The sequence below is a fragment of the Podarcis melisellensis genome (assembly GCF_964234715.1).
Source record: "Podarcis melisellensis genome assembly, chromosome: 5".
Taxonomy (NCBI): domain Eukaryota; kingdom Metazoa; phylum Chordata; class Lepidosauria; order Squamata; family Lacertidae; genus Podarcis; species Podarcis melisellensis.
Window position 1 is genome coordinate 82386626 of NC_138537.1, and position 20989 is coordinate 82407614.

Here is a 20989-nt window from a genome sequence, read left to right on the forward strand (position 1 = left end):
CCCTTCTTCCTTGGTGGGTGGGGGACGGCACCATTTTGTGGTTCGCCTCAGGTGCCCAAATGTATTGAGGGTGGTTAAAATGACAAGGTAATCCTATAAATGCTTACTCCATGGGGCCTCCTCCTCTCAAAGAAATATGTACGTACCTATGAGTAAGCCACATTGAATACAGTGGGGTTATTTTCAGGTAAACGTGTAAGACGATTGCGCCTCAAATCACTTTAGTATAGAATTATGCACATGCTGTAAGCCACTCATAGTGGCTGGGGAAACCGAGCTAGATGTGTGGAGTATAAATAATAAAATGATACTGATGCTGATTTAAACCATGTCTAAATAACAACGCAACCAAATAAAATAAAATCTAAAATTGTTGTTCCACCAATGAATTTAGCTTATTTATTGGTGATATGGAAGAGGGGGGTCCTTCCACCCCTTAGAGGTGTCCAGCACTTTCACTACTAGGCTTTTGATGCCATTAGAATACATGTCTCTTCACACAGGCCTGGGGGTGGAAAGCTGGGGGAAACTAGCTGAAAACAAAGCTCTTAGTTTGTTGCAATAATATGGCTAACTTTAATTGTGTATAGCATTATTTGCTTGAAGCATTGTTTTAGGATTTATGCTATTGCTGTTTTAATGTCCCAGTTGTAAACTGCCCTGGGATCCGGGTGGATGAAGGGTGGATTAGCAATGCTGTGCAAGTGTGCATCTTCAAAAGGGGGGGAAATACATTAGCAATAGTCCAGAAACATTAATAGTCCCCCCCCCCCAGCCAGCCTGAAGATGAAGTTGTGTAGTCCAATACACAACTCAGTTAAGTCAGGACACCAGGATTCAGCATCATATAGTCCCATTAAATAAAGTTTATTTCATGATTAAGTGCCTGAAAATGTTGTAAATGGAGCTACCTAGCTCTGTTAGCATATTCATAGATGCTTCCCCTGTTATTTTGGGTGAACTGAGAGAATCTGTCTCTTCTGCCATGAAAAGAGAGAGAGAGAGAGAGAGAGAGAGAGAGGGAGAGAGAGAGAGAGAGAGAGAGGGAGAGAGAGAGAGAGATTTATCAACATGTGGGAAGTAAAGATTGCATTGGATGCACATCCTCTAGGTTGGGATTATTGCTTACAGACGATGATAATATAGTGAAATGAACCTCATATATTTATTTTTGCAAAAGTACATTTTTAGAATAAATGAAGCTGACCACACACGTAGGCCAGGATCCAAAAACCTGCACGCTGAATCTTCCATAGTGACTACAACGCAGCACAGGAGTCTGTAGTTGTGATTGGGGGGGGGGGGAAGGTTCAGAACCCACCTGCACATGGAGAAAAAGTTTAATGAAAAGCTGGAGGTTTCCAGAGTCACCTAGTGAATAGTTTGGAGCCCGTGTGAACTGGGCTTTGGAGGCAACTGCTGCAAGCCCAAGATTGCCACATAAACCCGATACATCAATGTACTTTGGGCAGTCTTTTTAATGCACAAAGCATTAATTTGCGCTTTTTCCTTATTGTTTAGAGGTAAAGAATGAAGCTAAACCGAGTTACTCAAACCGCTCAGTTCAGTCCAAGGGCTCATGTACCCATGCAGTAGTTGGCATCAAGTCCACTGATGGAGTCCCGGAACCAGTTATGCTTGTTAATAACCGCAAAGGAGCCCTCCTGCTACCCAGCAATCCCTCGCTGCTGCCCCTTAACTCTGCTGAGCATGGAAAAACTTCCTACTGTAGACTGCAAAGGGCACGCAGCTCACCTTCCAAATGCTGCCATTACCAGAACAAAAAGCCGGGGGTGAACCGAGAGCTCTGTAGGTAGCCCCATAAGCCGGATGCATCAGGCAACCGATACTGCTTTGTGCATGGGTTGTGCAATCTGAACATTTTCAATGTGAAAATGACATTACTAATGCTCAGCTAAGTCCTTGCAGATGTGAGTTTCTCCAGATGTAGTGATTAATACCTTAATCGAGATAGCTAGTCAACTAATGGTTTCTGGTTGGTTTTGTGTTTCCTGTTTGGCTGGCTTTGAAATCTTTACCTTTTTTCATCAATAAGCTTGGCAAGTGTACAAGTTTGCATTAATGTTTGATTAATCTTGTTAGCTGTTACAACTTACTTTGGGATCAGCAAAGTTGGGTTTTGTTAAAAGCCCCTGTTAACTGTGTTGTTGGTGACATAGATGAGACAATGAAGGTGACAGGTTTATTTTTATAAGCGTATTAAAATAACTTAAATAGCTAAAGACCTTGACCACTGCTTCTTTGAAGTCATTTTCTTGAATGTGCTTAAAGTAAGAATTGAGGATAAAAGCCAAGTAAGATGTTGTTTCAGATGTTCGCCTTTGCACAAAGGCCATTAAAATTACCAGCACATCTTAAATCACTTCATGAAACATTGTCTGGAGGTTATGTCATTGAAATAATGAATATATATATATATATATATATATATATATATATATATATATATATATAATCAAAGGTTTTAAAACATCCTTGTGACTTTAAAGCTAAACTGCAGTCTAATCATAGTATCTGAAGCCTCATTAGCCATTGTCTGATGCTTCTCCTACACCAAGTATTCCTCAAAAGATAAAACAGTTTAATGCTGTGTCTATTAGGCAAAAGTAAGCTCTAGGTTGTTGTGAGGATGGTACTGTATATTATGTGTCACAATCAAAGATATCTAGAAAACTGAGGTCTTGGATTTTACAGGATGGGAGTTCAGATCCTACAATATTCTGTGTCAAATTCCTGAACCACTGTATTTCAGAATTGATAAAAGGAAGCCTGCATAATTCTGTACATGCATTGATGTCAGTTTATTTTCCAGAATAGTTAAACAAACAAACAAACAACAATAATTTTATCAATTCAGCAAAAAGGAACACATTTTCATTAAAAGGCAGCTCAATAAATATGCAGTGTTAACAATTAATTGGGCCATCCTAAGCATAGAAAGCTGGTGTAAATTATGTCAGCTTAGGTTAAGCTGGCACAATGGATGCCTGATCCAGAGCTAGTTTATGAAGCTCAGAGGGGAGGGGGGAAACACCAGAATGAGACCTGCTTGCCTTCAGTGTTTCGCATTCTTCTTAGCTTTGTTCTTGGGACCAGTTTTCTGAACAAGTCACATTACTCATGACCAATTAAGAGCTCTCCAGACTTCAGAGGTGTGAGAAACTTGAGGTGTGTGTGTTGGGGGGGATCTATAGAGCAGGCTTCCACAACCTCGGCCCTCCAGATGTTTTGAGACTACAATCCCCATCATCCCTGACCTGCTAGCTAGGGATCATGGGAGTTGTAGGCCAAAAACATCTGGAGGGCCGAGGCTGAGGAAGCCTGCTATAGAGGAATCCCAATGTCTACCTTTCCAGGGAGGCCAGGCCAAGTGGTTGAGAGCAAGATCTAGTTCATGTAAATTAAAATTTGGTTGTTATTACCCTTTTCGTTTGAAACCATCTCTGTGTTATTTTAAGCAGCAATTTCTATTTTGTCTTGGGATCGACATACTTTAGGAAGCATCCTCTCCCATATAGCCCCGCCCCATGAGTTACCTAAATAACTATTATCTCATGTTTCTACTTTTAAGTATCTAAGATGGCTAAGAAATAAATCAAAATATCGAAAAAACAAAACTACTGCCCAATGTGTCAAGTGAATTAATTTGGGATAAGAGGATCAAGAAGATATCAAGGGAGTTTGCTTTCCCCCCTTCCCCCAAACGCTTGCCCAATTCAAACAGATTTAACTTGATGCCCAAACAAGAGAGGAGTTGGACCAAAGTTATTGTCTGCAAATGCTTTGTCCCACGCCAAGCAAATCACAGCACTCTTAACTTAGAGGTTTTTGCATCCTGAATAGTGGTGATGAGACCTCGTTGGATAAAGCTCTTCTCCAAGTCCCATCTGAAAGTCAGGTGCAGGTGGTGAAGGCATGGGGCAAGATGTTTTCAGCGGCGGTGGACTTGGTTCCTAGGGCAGGCCATACATCATCTTTGTAAGCCACCGGAAGTGCATCTGCTTCACCAGGCATTTGAGAGTGCCTGAGGTCAAGGAACAGGTTGCACAGCGCCCTGGGCAAGCTGCCCAGCAGGCCCTTCCCCAGAGCATCTCCCACAAGTACCATCCATAAGCCCGCCAGATGGTATTGGTATTGCCTGTCCCTGTTTTCTTTTTCTTCATTTAAAACTTGGTGCTTAGTGGAGCAGCACCAGGCCAAGGAGTTGTAGTGACCAGCCTCTGCTTCTCTCTATAATACCTCCCCCCCCCCCGCCCCACTCAGCATTAGGCCCAGCTTTTAAAGGTGCAAAAATGGGGCTGGGCATTGCAGTGCCACTGACTCCACCTGCCACTTGCTCCCACTTCTGCCAACTGGTAAACCTGAAAGGAAAGTGCCCCTGATGCCCCTGTCCCCCCTTCTCCCTTTTTTTAAAAAAATGTAGGTCCATCACTAAGTAGAGAAGAGACATATTGTGGAAAAAGGAAAGTACAGGTGCTTCAGCTACCTGGTTTGGCTCTTCTCCAATCAGCACCAGCCCTTCAAAATTGTAATAAAAAGGGGTTTTTCTGTGTGTAATGGTGGTGTTTTTAAAATGGTGCCAGCTGCAGTGGGCTCTGCAGTTGGCTTTTCATGGTCTGTAGTAATGTTTAGAAACGTTCGTTTTAATTTTTTTTTAAATCCATATGTGCTGCTCATTGCTTCAGTCAGGAAGCAGTTAATTGGGGAATCAGTTAATACAGTGGTTCCCAAAGCTTTCCCCCTCCCCTGCCATGGGCCCGTTGAAAATTTCTGAAGGTCTTGGTGGACCACTTATTTTTCTGCCTGTTGTAGCAATTGTAATGTGCCGTGCTAGATGCTGTATGAATTTTAGCCGCATTTTCTTCAATTTCTTATGTATTGCGTTGCAATTAGAATTCCCTAGAAGCAGTGAAAATGCAACTGAAGTCAAGTGCTTTTATATACCATTGATTTCAGTCGCAACATAAAACACATGCTTAACTCTCTCCCAATCAAACTGATGGTGGTGATGTTTCCTATGTGATCCCTTTTGGCGGGGATCATTTCGGGAAATTAAGCAATTTGACTTTTGCAGTGCTTGTGCCATGCAGAATGGCATTTCCTTGTTTTTGTTTTTTTGAAAGATGCATTTTATAATTCTTTGGAAATGGATTAGTATTTTAAATCAGATCTACCTTTTAAGTGGGTCATTGTTATATCCACATAGTTCTTTGTTTCTTTTGTTAATTTTCGTCCTGCTCTTTGGCCACAGTTCTCATGGTAATTCATAACATCACTCTCACTTATGTACTTTTTGCTCTTTTTCTTCTAACTTGGAAGCAACTTCTACCTAAGGCTCAGCCACTTCAGTCATATTTAGTCTTATTTTTATTTTTTAGTTACAAGATGGAAATAAACTTATTTTTATTTTTTAGTTACAAGATGGAAATAAACTTATTTTTATTTTTTAGTTACAAGATGGAAATAGAGCCTTAAACATTAACAATAGTGGTTAAATACCGTATTTACTCGAATCTAATGCTCACTTTTGGCCAAATTACATTGCGAAAATTAAGGTGTGCATTAGATTTGATGGCACATTTACATTCGCCAGCAAATACTTTTTTTGGTTTCAAGGTTCTGAAAATTGAGGTGCACATTAGATTTGATGGCACATTAGACTTGAGTAAATATGGTACTTACTGCTAGCTTGTAAGGAAACTTGCTGTAATTTTGGGTGAGGTGAAGACCCTCGTGCAGTAGTGTTAGCCAAAGGTGGTTTTGTTTTTAATAATATTAAGGTGGTTGGCTGTTATTGTTTTACTATTCAGAAGACGATCTTCCACTCAAAGTGCACTTCATCCCCATCAAAAGAACCTCTGCCACAATTCCCATCCTTCGTTATACAGGAAGTTGTCCCGTCATTTGGTCTCGTTCCACCTGCTCCTGTGATAACATCCCCTTTTGTGATAAAGGGTGAAGCGATGAGTTCTGAGTTGTGCTGGAGATCAATGCGCAGCCGCAGAGTTTTTATTTATTGCAAGCATTGAATATCAAGGCATTGAATGCTGCACATCTCTTCACAAAGACTCTGTGGTCTGGCATTCAAGGAGTCAGAACCGATGGGTATTGGGTTCTTTAATAAAGTGCAGTCTGGTAACGTTCAGTGTTCGGATTCTGAATAGACTTCATCTTTTGGTGTATGCAGCAGGACACTAATTTCCATTTCCCAAAACGCAGCTTAACTAAAAGAAAAAAAGAAAAAAGATGATCTTTTATGAAAGCATGTCATAATCTCTTCAGTCAATACCTTGCTTCTCTTTCCTCCTCCTCTTCCTCGTCTTTCAAACTGATCTATTTTGACTAACACCAGTTTGGTCTTTATTGAACATAGACAAGATAGCAGTGAAGTATCAGTGTGTGAATGGAATTGTGTGTGTGTGTTCTTTGGCTATTTCGCCTGTAGTATGACATGTGGCGATCTGAGCTGATCCTAACCTCATCATGGGTTGCCTGTATTTCCAGTTGAAGATGAGCAGCAGCTGACGACACTCTCGCCCAAAAAGAAGCAGCGAAACGGAGGCATGAGAAATTCGCCCAACTCCTCACCCAAGCTGATGAGGTAAGACCCTAAGCAACTCGCATCTTTATCTCCTCTCCCAACATATCCTCCTCACCAATAAAAATGGTGGTGGACGGGGTGGGGGTGTCATGGCAGGGTGGTGGGGAAAGGAGAAGATTGTTAGATGGTTTCTGAAAGGCTGAAGTATTTATTCTGTCAGCTTGTCAGCAGTTAATGATAGAGCTGGAAAAAAAAATCTGTCATGAAAAACAGTTTGAAAAGCTGTTTGAAAAATACATAGGCTTTAAAGTCTTAGCTGTCACCCTGTCCTGTCCATGTGTAGTTCTTAAACAGCAGTGGCACTAATGATAGCACTAACCAATCAGAAGAACTCGTGTGGTTAGTTTGCCTTGGGCAATTCTCTTTTTGTCGGAATCCCTCTGAGTACTGTTTTCTGTACTTAAGGCCATATGTGAGATGTATCATCACAATCAAAAATGAACCTGAATATTACCTTCCTTTTATCCTGTCGATTGAAATCAAATTTCCCCTAATTGATTTTGACTGTGTTTTTTTTAAAAGGTCTAGTAATCTTTGTACTTGCCAAAGCAAAGTTCGAAACTAATGCAGTTTTACTGAGGCTAAAAGCAATATTAATTATGAAATAAGGGGACTTTTGCTTTTTTTTAAAAAAAAAAGACATTATGAAGGCAGGTGGTGAAAACATATTATGGATGTTAGTGGTTTTCCCCTCCCATGTGTTTTCAGATGTGCAGCATTTGTTTCCAGTAGAGCTCCCCTATAGATTATTTTCGTGGGATGAGCCCTAAGCAAAGGTTTTCTGGAGCTGATATTGCAAGCAAGCCCACCTTAGGCTGTATACTAAGCCTCTGGGAACCGCTGCCCCTTAGTAGGCTTGTCTTGAACTCTCCCCATTTTACACCCCATCCCTAGTGAAGCCCTCTCTCCTCAGACCACATCCCTCATGGGCCTCTAATCACTTGAGTGTTTCTTCCAGGCTGGAGTGTGTGCCCTCACACTCAGATAATAACTCTTGCTTGTCTGGATGGATGTTAGGATGGAGTGTCTGAGTGTCAATAGAAACTAATCTACTGTACAAAGCTAAAATTCGCCATTGTTGCCCCGCCCACATTTGCCCCTGACTCCACCCACCACTGTCATGTGACTCCTGGGAAGTTGACCAGAAGGGAATGAGGCCCTTGAGCTGACAGAGGTTATTCACCCCTGCAGTATAGTGTTAGGAGCAGTGATAAGTTCTGACACAGTTTTCACTCATCTTATTAAAACTTTCTCGTCCTGAGAAAAAGCTCCACATTACCCTGAGTTTTGCTTGAGGCAAAATCCCGTGGCAAAATAGAGATATCTGGGATACCCACTGCCAAGAAACAAATCGACAGCCTTGCTAAAACCCTCACAATTCCTCAGATGTTTTGCTCTAGTAGGAGGCCCCAAATTCACTTTAGATTTTGCTGTTGGCCAAATTCTATTAATGATTCTGTAAGCGCCATCCCACTGAATTTGTAAAAAAGATATTCCCCTTTGAAGTCTATTTCACTTGCCAAGAATCCCCTACCAATGGTGGTGGTGGTGGTGATTTTACAACCACATTTGAAGAAATGTTACACATACAAGCAGAGGAGTACCACAGCTACACCACTGCAACACTCCAAAGCCATGCTACGTGAACATTGTGATGGCACTGTTGCAGAAATTTTGGGACACAATGTTAGTCCCTTTTCCCTGCATGTATTTTCACGTAAAGTTGAACTTTGGGTATAAATTATGACCGATTTAGATCCAAGTTATAATACCTAAATTAGCAGAAAGACAAGTGGGTGCATTTGATTAAAGAAGAACATAAGAGCCTTGCCAGATCATGCCAGGGACATGTCCAGAACCGACTTCTCACAATGGCCAGCCAGATGCTTATGGGAGATCTAGAAGCAGGACCTGAGTGCAACATCACTCTCCCTGCTTTTGATTCCCAGCAACTGGTATTCAAAGGCATGCCTCCTCTGATGAATACACAAATATTTGCAATTATTTGATATTTCTGCTTAACTGCTATCTTATTTCAATGGCAATATGGATGGACAGATCATCCTGTTTCTGGTCTGTGAACCATTTACATGTGTTCACAGCTCTGCTCTGCCTGTTTTGGTAAAAATGTACAATTTTTGAGAATCTGCATTTAAATACATATTTTTAACAGAATACACAATTTAAAAAATATTTTCCTCCAAATAATATTTTTTAAAAACCCCTGAGAACCACACCTGAAGAATCCAACATCAGGATAACTATGTTTTGATCCTCACATTAGCTTGAGAGGTGCAAGTCAGATCGGATTGTATTGGAACTCATAAAGGTTGAATTCCTACAGGCATCTCTACCTGGCAGCGGTCAATGTTTCTCTGATGGCTGTCAACAAATCCATATCTTACTTCCCCTCCCCACACTTTCTATCACTAAGTGCAGCTTAGAGAAATATGCATTCAATTGCTCCTGCAGTAAGTCACCTCTGAGACCACCATTTTATCTCCAAGTTGTTTCCATTGGAATAATTATGATTGCAGGACCTGGGTTGATTCTTAGAGGGGAAACGCATCTAGTTCTGTCCTTTTTGCCCACCACAGGCCATGTATCGCTGTTAAATTGCTGTTCTAAATGCTCCCCGAGTTTCTGTTAACTAAGCCTATGTAAACTACAGTAATTGCCTGTGCAATACTGGTTTGCATGCATGTTTATGGGAGGTGGGGGAGAACTTTCTCACTTGTATGGTGCATGTTGTCATTCCATCATTTCCAATCCACTTATCTCTAAGTCATCTCATCTCCATTAATTTTATCCACTTGAAATTTTAAGGGGGGGGGAGAGCGCCCCACCTCCCATTCCTTCTATCATCTAACAAATGTAGGGGCATCAATGTGAAATAAAAGGAGAGAGAGAGAGAGAAGGGGGCAGAGCAACATTTGGAGTGAAGTGCACTGTCCCTGTTTGCTATGTAAAGTATGCCTCATTTCTTTGATCTTAAGTCATAATAATTCTAGGGAGTTATACTGTTTTCATATGCTTCAAAGCTGTGTCAAAGTTTTGCTGCTTTAGGGTACTTCTTTATTCTACCGGCTCTTGGGTACTGAGATGACAGGTCCTCGGCACTAGGTGCAGGCTTTTTCAAGTCATAGCCTTCAGCAAAACATCAAATTACCAAATACAGGCTAACACACTTCTACACAAATGCCTTTCCTGTAGATATATTATACCATATATATTAAATACTTTAGTGTTACACGGTACATTTTATGTGCAATAGAAAGTGATGGTTTGAGGTAGCCTTAGGGGGACTTCCCCCCCTCCCCTTCTGCAAGCCGAAAAAGCTAGTGTATACCATATCAAGTATGGTTTTTACAGGACTTTCTGCCCGAAGGCCTTTGTAAATAAGTAATGATCAACAGATTGGCTGTGGGTTTTTGAAAAGCATGCCTGTGTCAGCTTGCATGATGGGGGAAGAATTTTCAAAGTGGAACCTGCTTTCATTGCCTGCTGAAGAGGGACTAAGGGAGATTACTCATCCCAAGCTTGAGCTGTCTGCTCAGTAACACATCAGAATTGCTAAACATAGGTCAGGCAATGAGTGGGGAGCTTGCCAAAACTGAACTTGTTTTTGCTTCCTCCCTGGTCTTCTCTGCTGGACTCTAGTCACCTGTCCTTAGTGGCTGATCCCTGACCCTGTCCCTACACCCTGCGTCTTGTGCCCTTGACCAAGTGAAGCATCATTTGCGGGCTCCATGTTTACGAAGCCCCAAAGATGATAAATCAGAATATTGAAAAAGGCCGTTTTGCAAATTTGTATGAACCAGAAATATACTATTTATCTTAAACATCTGCAAATAAATTATTAGACTAACCCCAGCTAATTTTCTCTGCCTAGTTCATTGAGTTTATATGCAAAAGCCCCATGAGAAATTTAACTAGTCTTATCGAAACTTTTTCTAATCCCTATTGAAATATTGTATGCAAGTGTCTTGTGAATGGGAGCTTCCAAATTTAGCCTGAATTTCATTTTAGGTTGGGAACTTTCAGGATTGACTAAAATCCACAATGGGAAATGATTCTAGTCTAATATGTGACCCTTTTTGGCTTCAGGAAACCTCTACAATCCATGCTCTTAAGTGGAGGGGGGGGTTCTCAAACAGTAGCCCCACCCTGAAATGCCTCATGTCAAAGTGCTTTAGAAACTGACAGGACTTCAAAAGTTGTTTGTGATATGGCACGGAAGTCTGCCAATAAAATAGAAAAAAATTGTTGAGAATCCCCCTGGTCATTTCACACAGCCTTGGGCACACCTAAAATAGTACTTGGGATCCTGACTGTGGAGATTTATATATGGAACAATTTGACTACCATAAAAATGGAACCACTTACGGTTACTGTATTTATTTATTTGGAAAGTTTCTATTTTTTCAGTTAATGAGACTATTACCAACCTCTTGACAGATTACTGATTTATCTTTACACCCATATGCAGCTGTATACTTGGAGCACTCCCCCCTTTAATTCATTTAAAACTGATACATTGATAAGATTCACCAGTAAACGTACATTGGTGCATAGTGTGTTTTCTTCTGCGGAGGTCTTAAACTGGCTGTTAGGGAGGACTCTGCTCTTGAGTAACAAAATTGAATGGAATCCCCTTTCCCTGTCTTAATTCATGGCATTCGTAGGATAGGAGCCCCATTCAAACGCAATGATCCAATAAACCGTGGAGCCAGCGTAGTGTCATGGTTAAAAGCTTCGGGCTCAGATGGTGGAGACTTAGGTTTGAATCCCCATTCAGCTAGTCATGATCTCTCAACCCTACCTACCTCGTAGGGTGGTGGTTGTTTTGTGCAGATAAAAAGGGAGGAAGAGCATGTATGCTATCCTGAGCTCTTTAAAAGAAGAGTGGGATAACAGTGGAATGAATAAGCAGATCAGAAATCAGTCTTGTTTCCATGTTCTCCCTCTTCTCTCCTTCCCACACACGCACCCACCTTCAAGGAAGGCGATGTGGTTGGTTAAAAACTGTTTCCTGGGACATTTGAGCTGAGAAATTGTAGTTTAACTACTGCTTATTCTATGAGTCTGTTTTGGTGCTTATTAACACTAATGGCATGCAACGTTTATTTTGAGTACAACTTTGGGATTAACATTAGGATTGATAGTCCTTAGAAACCCCAAATGCCCCTCCCTCCCATCCATTTCCCTGGTAGTTGTTGCTGCTGTTCTGACTCTTCCTCAGAGCAGTTTACCTATTATATTTCTTTATTTTAAAATTCCAGGAAATATAAGGGGGTCAGATTGAATTACCTCCGGGGGCCCTGGAGTTTTAACTTGGGTTTTTTTGTCACTGTTTCTTGGGGAAATTACATTTCCTTCGTCTACTTGTGCTTGCCCAATTCATTGCCTAGTAACATGCCAGGCACTGGAAGGAAGAGGGAAATCTCCTTTGCATTCCCTTTCCTTTCTTTCCACTCTGTCGCTTGCTGCTGCCATGGAGCAGCAGTCACATATATGTGGGTTGGCTGGAGGTGGTTTGTCATCTGACTTGTAGGAGGGGAAATGAATGAAATTCTTCACCAGATCTGAGTAAAATCTAAGCTCCCTCTCACCCATTCTCTCTCTCTCCAACTCTCTCCTTTCCCCTTTAAATGAAGTATATGGGGACAGCACTGTGGGGACACTCAGGGAACACAAGTAGAGCACCTGTGTGGTGTAGTGGTTAGGAGCAGTAGACTCGTAATCTGGTGAACTGGGTTCGCGTCCCCACTTCTCCACATGCAGCTGCTGGGTGACCTTGGGCTAGTCACACTTCTCTGAAGTCTCTCAGCCTCACTCACCTCACAGAGTGTTTGTTGTGCAGAAGGGAGAGAAAGGAGATTGTTAGCCGCTTTGAGACTCCTTAGGATAGACATAAAGCGGGATATCAAATCCAAATGCTGCTGCTGCTGCTGCTGTTGCTTCTTCTTCTTCTCCTTCTCCTTCTCCTCCTCTTCCTCCAGAAGCTGCCATGCTTCCTTGGCAATATGCCAGGACACAAGACCCTGGGGCCCCAAAACTGAATTTCCTAAAATAAGTTGGGCATTCTGGTGGATGGGTGGGGTGAGGGATCTGCCAGCTGGTGGCTGTCCACCATGGCACTCAGTACTTCCACACAACATGGAATAATCATAGAGTTGGAAGTGAGCCTGAGGATCATCTAGTCCAACTCCCTGCATTGCAGGAATATGCAGCTGCCCCTTACGGGAACTGAACCTGCAACCTTGGCATTATCAGCACCACTCTCTAACCAACTGAGCTATCCATAATGAAAGAGGAAAGAGATGTTGTCAAAGACATTTATTTCCAACTTTAGGCAATAAGTAAACAGTTACAGACGTATAACACAGCTGACATGCAAAGCGTTAATTTTTTTATTAATGAGCACAAAACAGTGGTAGAACATAAACTGCAACAGATCTGTGGTGTTGATCTGTAGTTAGCATCACCATCACAAGAGGTTTAGGTCTCATTCAGGGAGCCTGAAGTCTAAACCTGTGTTAGAAATCTTGAAATAATGTAGGGTTTGTACAGAGAGGATATTAATATTTCCTCAGATCCCAGTGGAGGGCTGGAAATAAATGTCACATGCCATTATTGACAATAAGAAATGCATTGATTAATGGGATAATCTTTGTAGCAATTGTATGGTTATAGTTAATGTGACCCCTATGGTATGTGACTGAAAAGAAACTGGAGGCAACTTAAGCAAAACTGTGGCACCTACCAGACCCTGACAAGGTGTGTAAACTGGCGACACTGAAGAGTATAATCCAACTTCTCATGCATAAAGCCCATTTAATTGAATGGGGTTTTTATTGGAGCACGTTTTGTTCTTGTGTTATATCCTATTTGTTGCAACTGGGCTTGCACTGGGGGAAATTCCTGGTGGACTGTGCCTCTAGTCCTCAGTGCTTCAGTCGCTGCGGTTTCATGAGTCCGGCGTACACAGGAAATGTCAGACCTGCTGAGACAATGCCTCTTAATGCAGAAGCAAATAGCATATGACAGGGCCCAAGGGCCTGAAGAGAAAACAAATAGTTTGTCCCTGTCCACTCCAAACTGAATGGTATACTTGACATTGGCCTCTAGACAAGCAGCATTCTCAGCAAAGGGTCATTCTCATTAGTGTCCCTGATCACACACCAGAATCACAGAGGCTCTGGGTCTGCTGGGTTTCCAGTTTGTTGCCAAGGAGAATTTCATAACCCTGAGGATTTTTCTTGATTTTTCCAACCCCCCCACCCCTCACCCCACCACTGCCTTCACTCCCTTGCCAACCGAACCAGGACACACTAAACTTGCTCAGAGATTGCCAAGGTCCAGCAAAGTGACTGCGAAAAGGACAGCGCTTCTGCAGTGTTCGTGAAAATATAATGAGACAGGCTTATGAATAAATATAAAACACAGCCACAATGTGTGTATATTTAAATGATGCTCCCCCATGTTAGACTAGTTGTAGTTTGTTGGATGAGGACTACTAGACGTTCCCCCCTTTTCACAGACGCATGCTATATTCTGTTCAGTCAATGCAGTGCTGAATTGCATCTTTCTCTTTATGACACATAATGCTCTAAGCCAGTTTCCCAAACTTGGGTCTCCAGCTGTTTTTGAACTACAGCTCCCATCAGCACCAGCTAGCAGGACCAGTGCTCAGGGATAATGGGAATTGTAGTCCAGAAACAATTGGAGACCTAAGTCTGGGAAACTATACTCTAAGATGTTCTTAACCTATGGGATTGGGAAGGATTAGGCACATTAGTGAGCAGGATTTATTCAAACCAAAGCTTTCCTTCAAGTTGATGACATACTTTTTGGACATGCATCATTTCACGACACAGTAATTCAGTTTTGCATTATTTTGCAACACAGCAATTCAGTTTTGCATCATTTTGCAACACAGCAATTCAGTTTTACTAGCAAACCAGAGGTTAAACGAACCGCTTTCCAGCCCCAGAAGGAGTGCAGGGAGCGTTCATGCAACACACCTACACACTGCAGCCACCACACTAACATGTTGTGATGCACAGTTTGGAAAGCTCTGGTTTAAATGGACGCCATCCCAGGGGCTTGGGGCTGCTAAGGGTATTGTTATGAAAGATAGTATGGTGTAGTGGTTAAAGCAGGCATCCCCGAGCTTGGCCCTCCAGCTGTTTTGGGACTACAACTCCCACCATCCCTACTTATCCCTATATAAGTAACAAACTATTCCATATCCCTCTTTGTATCTGGCCACAGATTGTTTGAATAAAAACTTAGGCCACCACTTCTGGGATATACACAAGCTTGTCTCCAGGGAAACAGAAATACAAAGGAGAGGGGCAGCCATCAGGGATCCCAAGTGATGAGAAAAATAAGTCAATTGCCACATGTTGATAATGCTCTGATCACATAAAATGCCAGCTACCTCATTCATATACACTTCACTGCTATAATAATTATTATGTTACACTTGTCTGTTATTATTATTATTGTTGTTGTTGTTGTTATTGTTGTTGTTAAATTAAATTTTACAACCATGTAAAGAAAAAAGAGAAACCCCCATAGATCTCTTACTTGCACTGTTATAACCCTACATTTGTAGGTCTTACAATCAAGCACAAAGTCTGCCATGTATGCAGAGTAAATCTGGGTGCTTCCAAATTCATCCCGTTTTTAAACTTCCAGGAGCACCATGATATTTGTTTTTAGAATATCCGAATAAGAAATACAGTACATTCAGCTTTTGTATGAAGTAGGTATCTGAGCTAATCCTTCCTTTCCATGCAAAGCAAACACCGATAGACAAACTAAACTCTTCAAATATTGATCACCCAGACAAGAGACTCTCATAATTTTTTATTCGTCCCTGCCTGTTGACGATGGCTTTAGTCATTTAAGGCAATATGGGAGTACTTAGCAGTAGAGGATGAAGGCTGTGGAGAACCAATGTGTCCTATTAAGCCTCTGCTAGCTACCCAGAAACTATGATTACTAGAAGCATCAGTGGTTACAGTGTGGGATGTACAAAACAAGCCCCATCATCCATGGAACAATATATCACCCCAAAGTTTAGATGCAAATTTCCATAGGGTAAGTCAAAGTCATAATACCATAAGATTATACTTTGGTTCTAGGCTGGATATTGCTAACATACTGACCTAATTTGGACATGATGGCTATTATGGTTTAATATTACCTGACTGAACTTTGCAGTCATGCACTTCCCTCTCCTCTTGCACGACCATGAGAAGAAGACAGAAAACTTTGACTTCTGTTGTTAATTAACTATAGCTTAATGTTATGTCAACCCCAAACTGTGCTTAGTTTTAGCCACAGTGTGTTGAAACACGCCCACTTCAAACCATGGTTTCTGAAGCAGGCTTATTTTCAATAAACCATAGTTAAGATTAACCACAGTTTAGGGTTTGGCCATAACCATAAGCTCTGGTTGATAGACAGTGAAACTGGCAGCTTCCAGTCTCCTCAAGGCCATGCCATAGGAGGAGAGGGGAGTATGCAACCCTAAGGCTCATTCCCATATCACTAAGCCATACTTTATTATGTCTGATCCCGGCCAATTTGAGCAGCTGAACACTTTTCAGTTCTCATTGTCATAGGTAAAGGTAAAGGGACCCCAGACCATTAGGTCCAGTCATGACCGACTCTGGGGTTGCAGCGCTCATCTCACTTTATTGGCCGAGGGAGCCGGCGTACAGCTTCCAGGTCATGTGGCCAGCATGACTAAGCCGCTTCTGGCGAACCAGAGCAGTGCACAGAAATGCCGTTTACCTTCCCGCCAGAGCAGTACCTATTTATCTACTTGCACTTTGATGTGGTTTCGAACTGCTAGGTTGGCAGGAGCAGGGACAGAGCAACAGGAGCTCACCCTGTCGCGGGGATTCGAACCGCCGACCTTCTGATTGGCAAGTCCTAGGCTCTGTGGTTGAACCCACAGCACCACCCGCGTCCCTCTCATAGTCATATATGGGATTTAAATCCAGGCAAGCATGGATTGCAGCCTTATAGGGATTCGGTTAAGACTCTTAATAGCTAGTTGCCAACTACATTTGCAGATAACTGCCATTATAATTGTTATCTTTTACTTAGTACTTTTAACATGCAAATTACTTGATGGTATTTCCTGTTTTAAAGAGTGGAGATCAATGGAGAGAGATAGTGGGTTGGTTAAGAGATAACATGAAACAATTGCAGTTCAGACTCTAAGCTGCAATTTGTGTTCCAGGCATACAGGCAAACCATGGTTTGTGTGGTTTCTGTCTTTTCTCATGTCCCTTGAAAATCCCCAAATGCTTTCCTAAATTGTGGCTTCCAAGGGAGGAGCAACACCCCAAACCATGGTTTGTCTGTTTGGATGTAATGCTGGCTGGCTTTTCTCCAAGGTTAACAAAAGCTGGGTTATGTAAACGGGGATTCCATTTAGAGTAAAATACGAATTTTAATTTTTTTCCAGATAGAACATCAAATAGTCGGGCAACTAGAAGACTCTTTCACTGAATAATGATTCTTAGGCACTCTGTTGTACAAATTCTTCTGGCTGGGTGTTAGGTACCCCCTCCCCGTGCCAAATTACCTAAATTCTGAAAACAGCAGCTGGTAAAAGAAAATGGAGAGGGGCTAAAGGTTGAGTAAACTCATGGCATCCTTTTAGAATCCTCATATAAAATGTTCCAAGTGGGAGCCATGAGAACAATTCTTATTTATGTCGGAAACCTTGCTAACCAAATGCAGACTGCACTTAAAGATACCATAATGTTTCAGATACAATGTACTGAGGTTTGAAACACAAATATAAAACCGAATCAAAAGCCTGTTAGGTGCAGCAGATAAAGTGTTGAGCAGAAATCTGGGGGAATAGTCCACGACACATTAAATCTTTTTAGGACTTGAATGAAAAGCCTCTCATTTGGTGATCCACTCATGGCAGTTGTCTGGGGCTAAACTCTGAACGTCAGAGTGGGAGGAGAAAGGTACATTTCATTACTCATCACTGTGACCCTTTTTTTTGCCTGACAGAGCTGCTTTCACATGTGCTCTGAATCCTTGGAAATTTCATTGCTGATTAAGCTTGTGAAAGTAAAGGTCAGCCAGAAAGTGTCATTAGTGCGACACACACTCACACACAGGGGCTACAAATTCTCATTACAGCTTAATGCCATTGGTGCAGACTGGAGAGGGTCACGGGCGCTGGCTAATGCTAGCTGACAAATGTTGGGTGTATTAGTCACAAAACATTTGCCAAGTTCCATCAGAGCGGCGTGACAACCTCTGCAGCCAGTCCCAGCGAGCTGCCGCAGTAGTCGGTGGAGTTTGCCTGTGACAAGCCGTCAGTCTTGGCTTGGTGGAGCTTTGGAGCGCCAGTCAAAGCAGTCAGGGAAGATTGAAGTGACAGAGACCCACTGAGCAAATAGCGAAACATGCAGCACATTATGAAATATTCAGCTGGGGTGTAAAACCTCTAAACGCTTTTTCAATTATTAGCACCTGCATTCTCTGCCTACATCTAACACTAACAGCATGCTAATTGCCACAATTTGTTAGGGTGGCTGTAAGGGGAACCGTGAAAGGCAGGAGATGTTACTCGCTGCATTTAAACATGGTACATTTGCAAGGTGCCTGTTCCCATTTACACCTTTCCAAAATATCCCAAGCCAACCAAATCACTACACTACGCTGCATGCAGACAGAAAGCTGCACATTTGTAGAGTCAATGTGTGTCCACCTGCTCCCACAGGACATACAGTAAATTACTCTCTGGGATTGCAACTGCTTCTAAATATTATTTCCCATGCTAATAAGACACGGGCCTGTGCCATCTTGTGTGGCAGAGAATGATGCACTACCTCCCCTGTATAAACCTAGTTACATCAGACAATAGCCATGCATGCCTAGCCCTGTGACTATTATTTCCCTTTGAGGAAGAATCATGCTAAGCAGGTCCACCCAAATACCTTCCATGGACCCCTCACATCAAATAATTTCCTTTCTGTGTTGTATGAAGGAGGCATTCCTCTCCAGCATGAATTGCCTATCCATTATGTAGTGTAACAAAAACCCAAAGCAGCTTTGGAAGTGGGTTTTGAGCAGAGAAGCAGTGCGCTTGAGATGATAGTATTTTGTCCTTTTCCTGCCTGCTCTTTCTCCTCTCTGGATTATCCCTGTGGAATATGAGGGGGAACAGTATCCAGTCATCCAATTTATGCAGTACTTGCCCCTCCAAAACTGAGGAAGGTAACCCTGTGAATTGGTTGCACATTCATACCATATAAAATGCTGCCTCCTTATTTCTCACAGCAAATAAAGAAGAATCCCTGGCTGTTTCACGAAACAAATTATTACAGAATAAATAAATAAGCCACTTTTTAGAACTACACCCTCACAAAGCAAAGTATAGATGAGTGAGAGACAAGTTGCAATAGAAAAATGGGAATAGCATGATGTGCAGATTAAGATGGCGAATTTTTATAGAGCGACGAAGCCATTGTGAAGAGGAAGGTTTTCAAGGCCTGCCTAAATGCTAGAGTTCAAGGGTCAAGACATAAGGCCATTGGAAGGGAGCTCCATAGTTCTGAGGCCACCACTAAAAGTCCCTGCTTCGTGTGCATGCCAGCCTAACAGATACTAGCAGCAGGCACTCAAGAAGGATCTCTGAGGTGGAACTCTCTCGCCCTGACCTAGCCACTGTGATCCACGCGACGGTCACCTCCAGACTGGATTATTGTAACTCGCTCTACGTGGGGCTGCCCTTGAGACTGACCCAGAAACTCCAGCGGGTGCAGAATGCCGCGGCGAGACTCCTTACGGGGTCTTCGCTGCGAGATCATATCCATCCGGTATTATACCAGCTGCACTGGCTCCCGGTGGAGTACAGGATCAGGTTTAAGGTGCTGGTTCTCACCTTTAAAGCCCTATACGGCCTAGGACCCTCGTACCTACAGGACCGCCTCTCCTGGTATGTCCCACAGAGAAATTTACGGTCTGCAAATAAAAACATCCTAAAGATCCCAGGCCACAGAGAGGTTAGGCTGGCCTCAACCAGAGCCAGGGCCTTCTCGGCCGCGGCTCCAATCTGGTGGAACGCTCTGCCACAAGAGACTAGGGCCCTGCGGGACCTGACATCTTTCCGCAGGGCTCCAAGACAGAGCTGTTCCACCAGGCCTTCGGTCAGGGCGCAGCCTGACCCCCCTCCTCTGGCAATCGGCAATCTACACAGAATTTGCTTGATGGTTGCCATTAATTTGATTTTAATTTGATTTACTTAATTTTTATAATGAATGTTTTTAGAATGTCGGATTATTTTGATTGTTAGCCGCCCTGAGCCCAGCTCCGGCTCGGGAGGGCGGGATATAAATAAAATTTATTATTATTATTATTATTAACTTAGTGTACATGCAGAAGTATATGGGTGATGGCAGCCCTTAGGGTAACCTCACCCCAAGCCATTTAGGGCTTCTAAGATTAAGACCAGTTCTTTGAATTGGGCCTGGAAATCTACTGGCAGCCAGCGCAACTTGTGCAAGATTGATGTTGTGTATTCAGGTTTTCTGGCTCCCAGCAGGATTCATGCAGCTACATTTTGCCCAGAGTGTAGTGAGTGTAGCTTGAAGACCGTCTTCAGAGGTAGCCCCATGTAGGCATGTTGCAGCAGTCTTGTTTGGAGGTAACCAAAGCATGAATAATCAAGTCATTGAAAGCTTTTAATCTGCTTGTCATATTAAGAGTTTTTCCCCAATAAAGCAAAGCCAACATTGCCTAACTGTTATATTGAGTATGATCTTAGCGACTGTCTCTTGGTCTCAGTTATCCATATGTGAAATGGGAGCCGGGAGTGAATGAGGATTAAATGCATCTTTTGCATTCCAATAGTGCTCTTAGTATGGTGACTGTGATTCTCAATAACTATGATTATTGGGTAGGAGGGCTTTTTCTAGGTAATAGCCAAAAGAAGCCATGACATTTTACTTGCTAACTTGAATGGCTACAAATATTTTTATCCCATCTTTTCCCTATGAGAGTAGGATGCATAGGATTCCTAGATAGCTCTTATCCATATACTAGTCAAATCCCACCCCTGCTTAGCTTCAGAAAGATAAACATATACTTACAAAACTATTGGCTCATTTGGAAATATAGGAGATGGTTTCTGAGGTGAGGTTATTCTCTGTAGCAACTCCCAAAATGTGGAACTCCCTCCTTGTAGAGATGCTTCAAGCATCCTCATTATATAGTCTTCATTAAATAAACTTTTTTACCCTGGTCTTTGACAGTTAATATTTGTGTCATTTATGTGGGATATATTGCCTGATGTACATTCTTTGGTTTGTTTTA

The 20989-nt window shown here is 42.3% G+C and overlaps 1 protein-coding gene and 1 long non-coding RNA gene across 18 annotated transcripts in view; one reads left to right on the plus strand and one right to left on the minus strand.

The window, feature by feature from the left end:
- KCNMA1 (potassium calcium-activated channel subfamily M alpha 1) overlaps window positions 1-20989 on the plus strand; it is a 547562-nt gene that overhangs the window by 456620 nt on the left and 69953 nt on the right. For 13 of the 15 annotated variants that reach the window (XM_081913468.1, XM_081913472.1, XM_081913465.1 and 10 more), the window contains one exon: window positions 6526-6622. In XM_081913468.1, the coding sequence (XP_081769594.1) occupies window positions 6526-6622 (97 nt within the window). Of the gene's footprint in view, window positions 1-1521; window positions 1810-6525; window positions 6623-20989 lie in introns of all 15 variants that reach the window. The other 2 variants (XM_081913470.1, XM_081913469.1) reach the window with 1 other exon arrangement.
- The window catches only part of LOC309371193, a 98976-nt gene continuing 84004 nt past the window's right edge, over window positions 6018-20989 (minus strand). For 2 of the 3 annotated variants that reach the window (XR_014168871.1, XR_014168872.1), the window contains one exon: window positions 6018-6245. This is a non-coding gene — a long non-coding RNA (uncharacterized lncRNA). Of the gene's footprint in view, window positions 6246-12823; window positions 13157-20989 lie in introns of those variants that run through there. The other variant, XR_014168873.1, reaches the window with a different exon arrangement.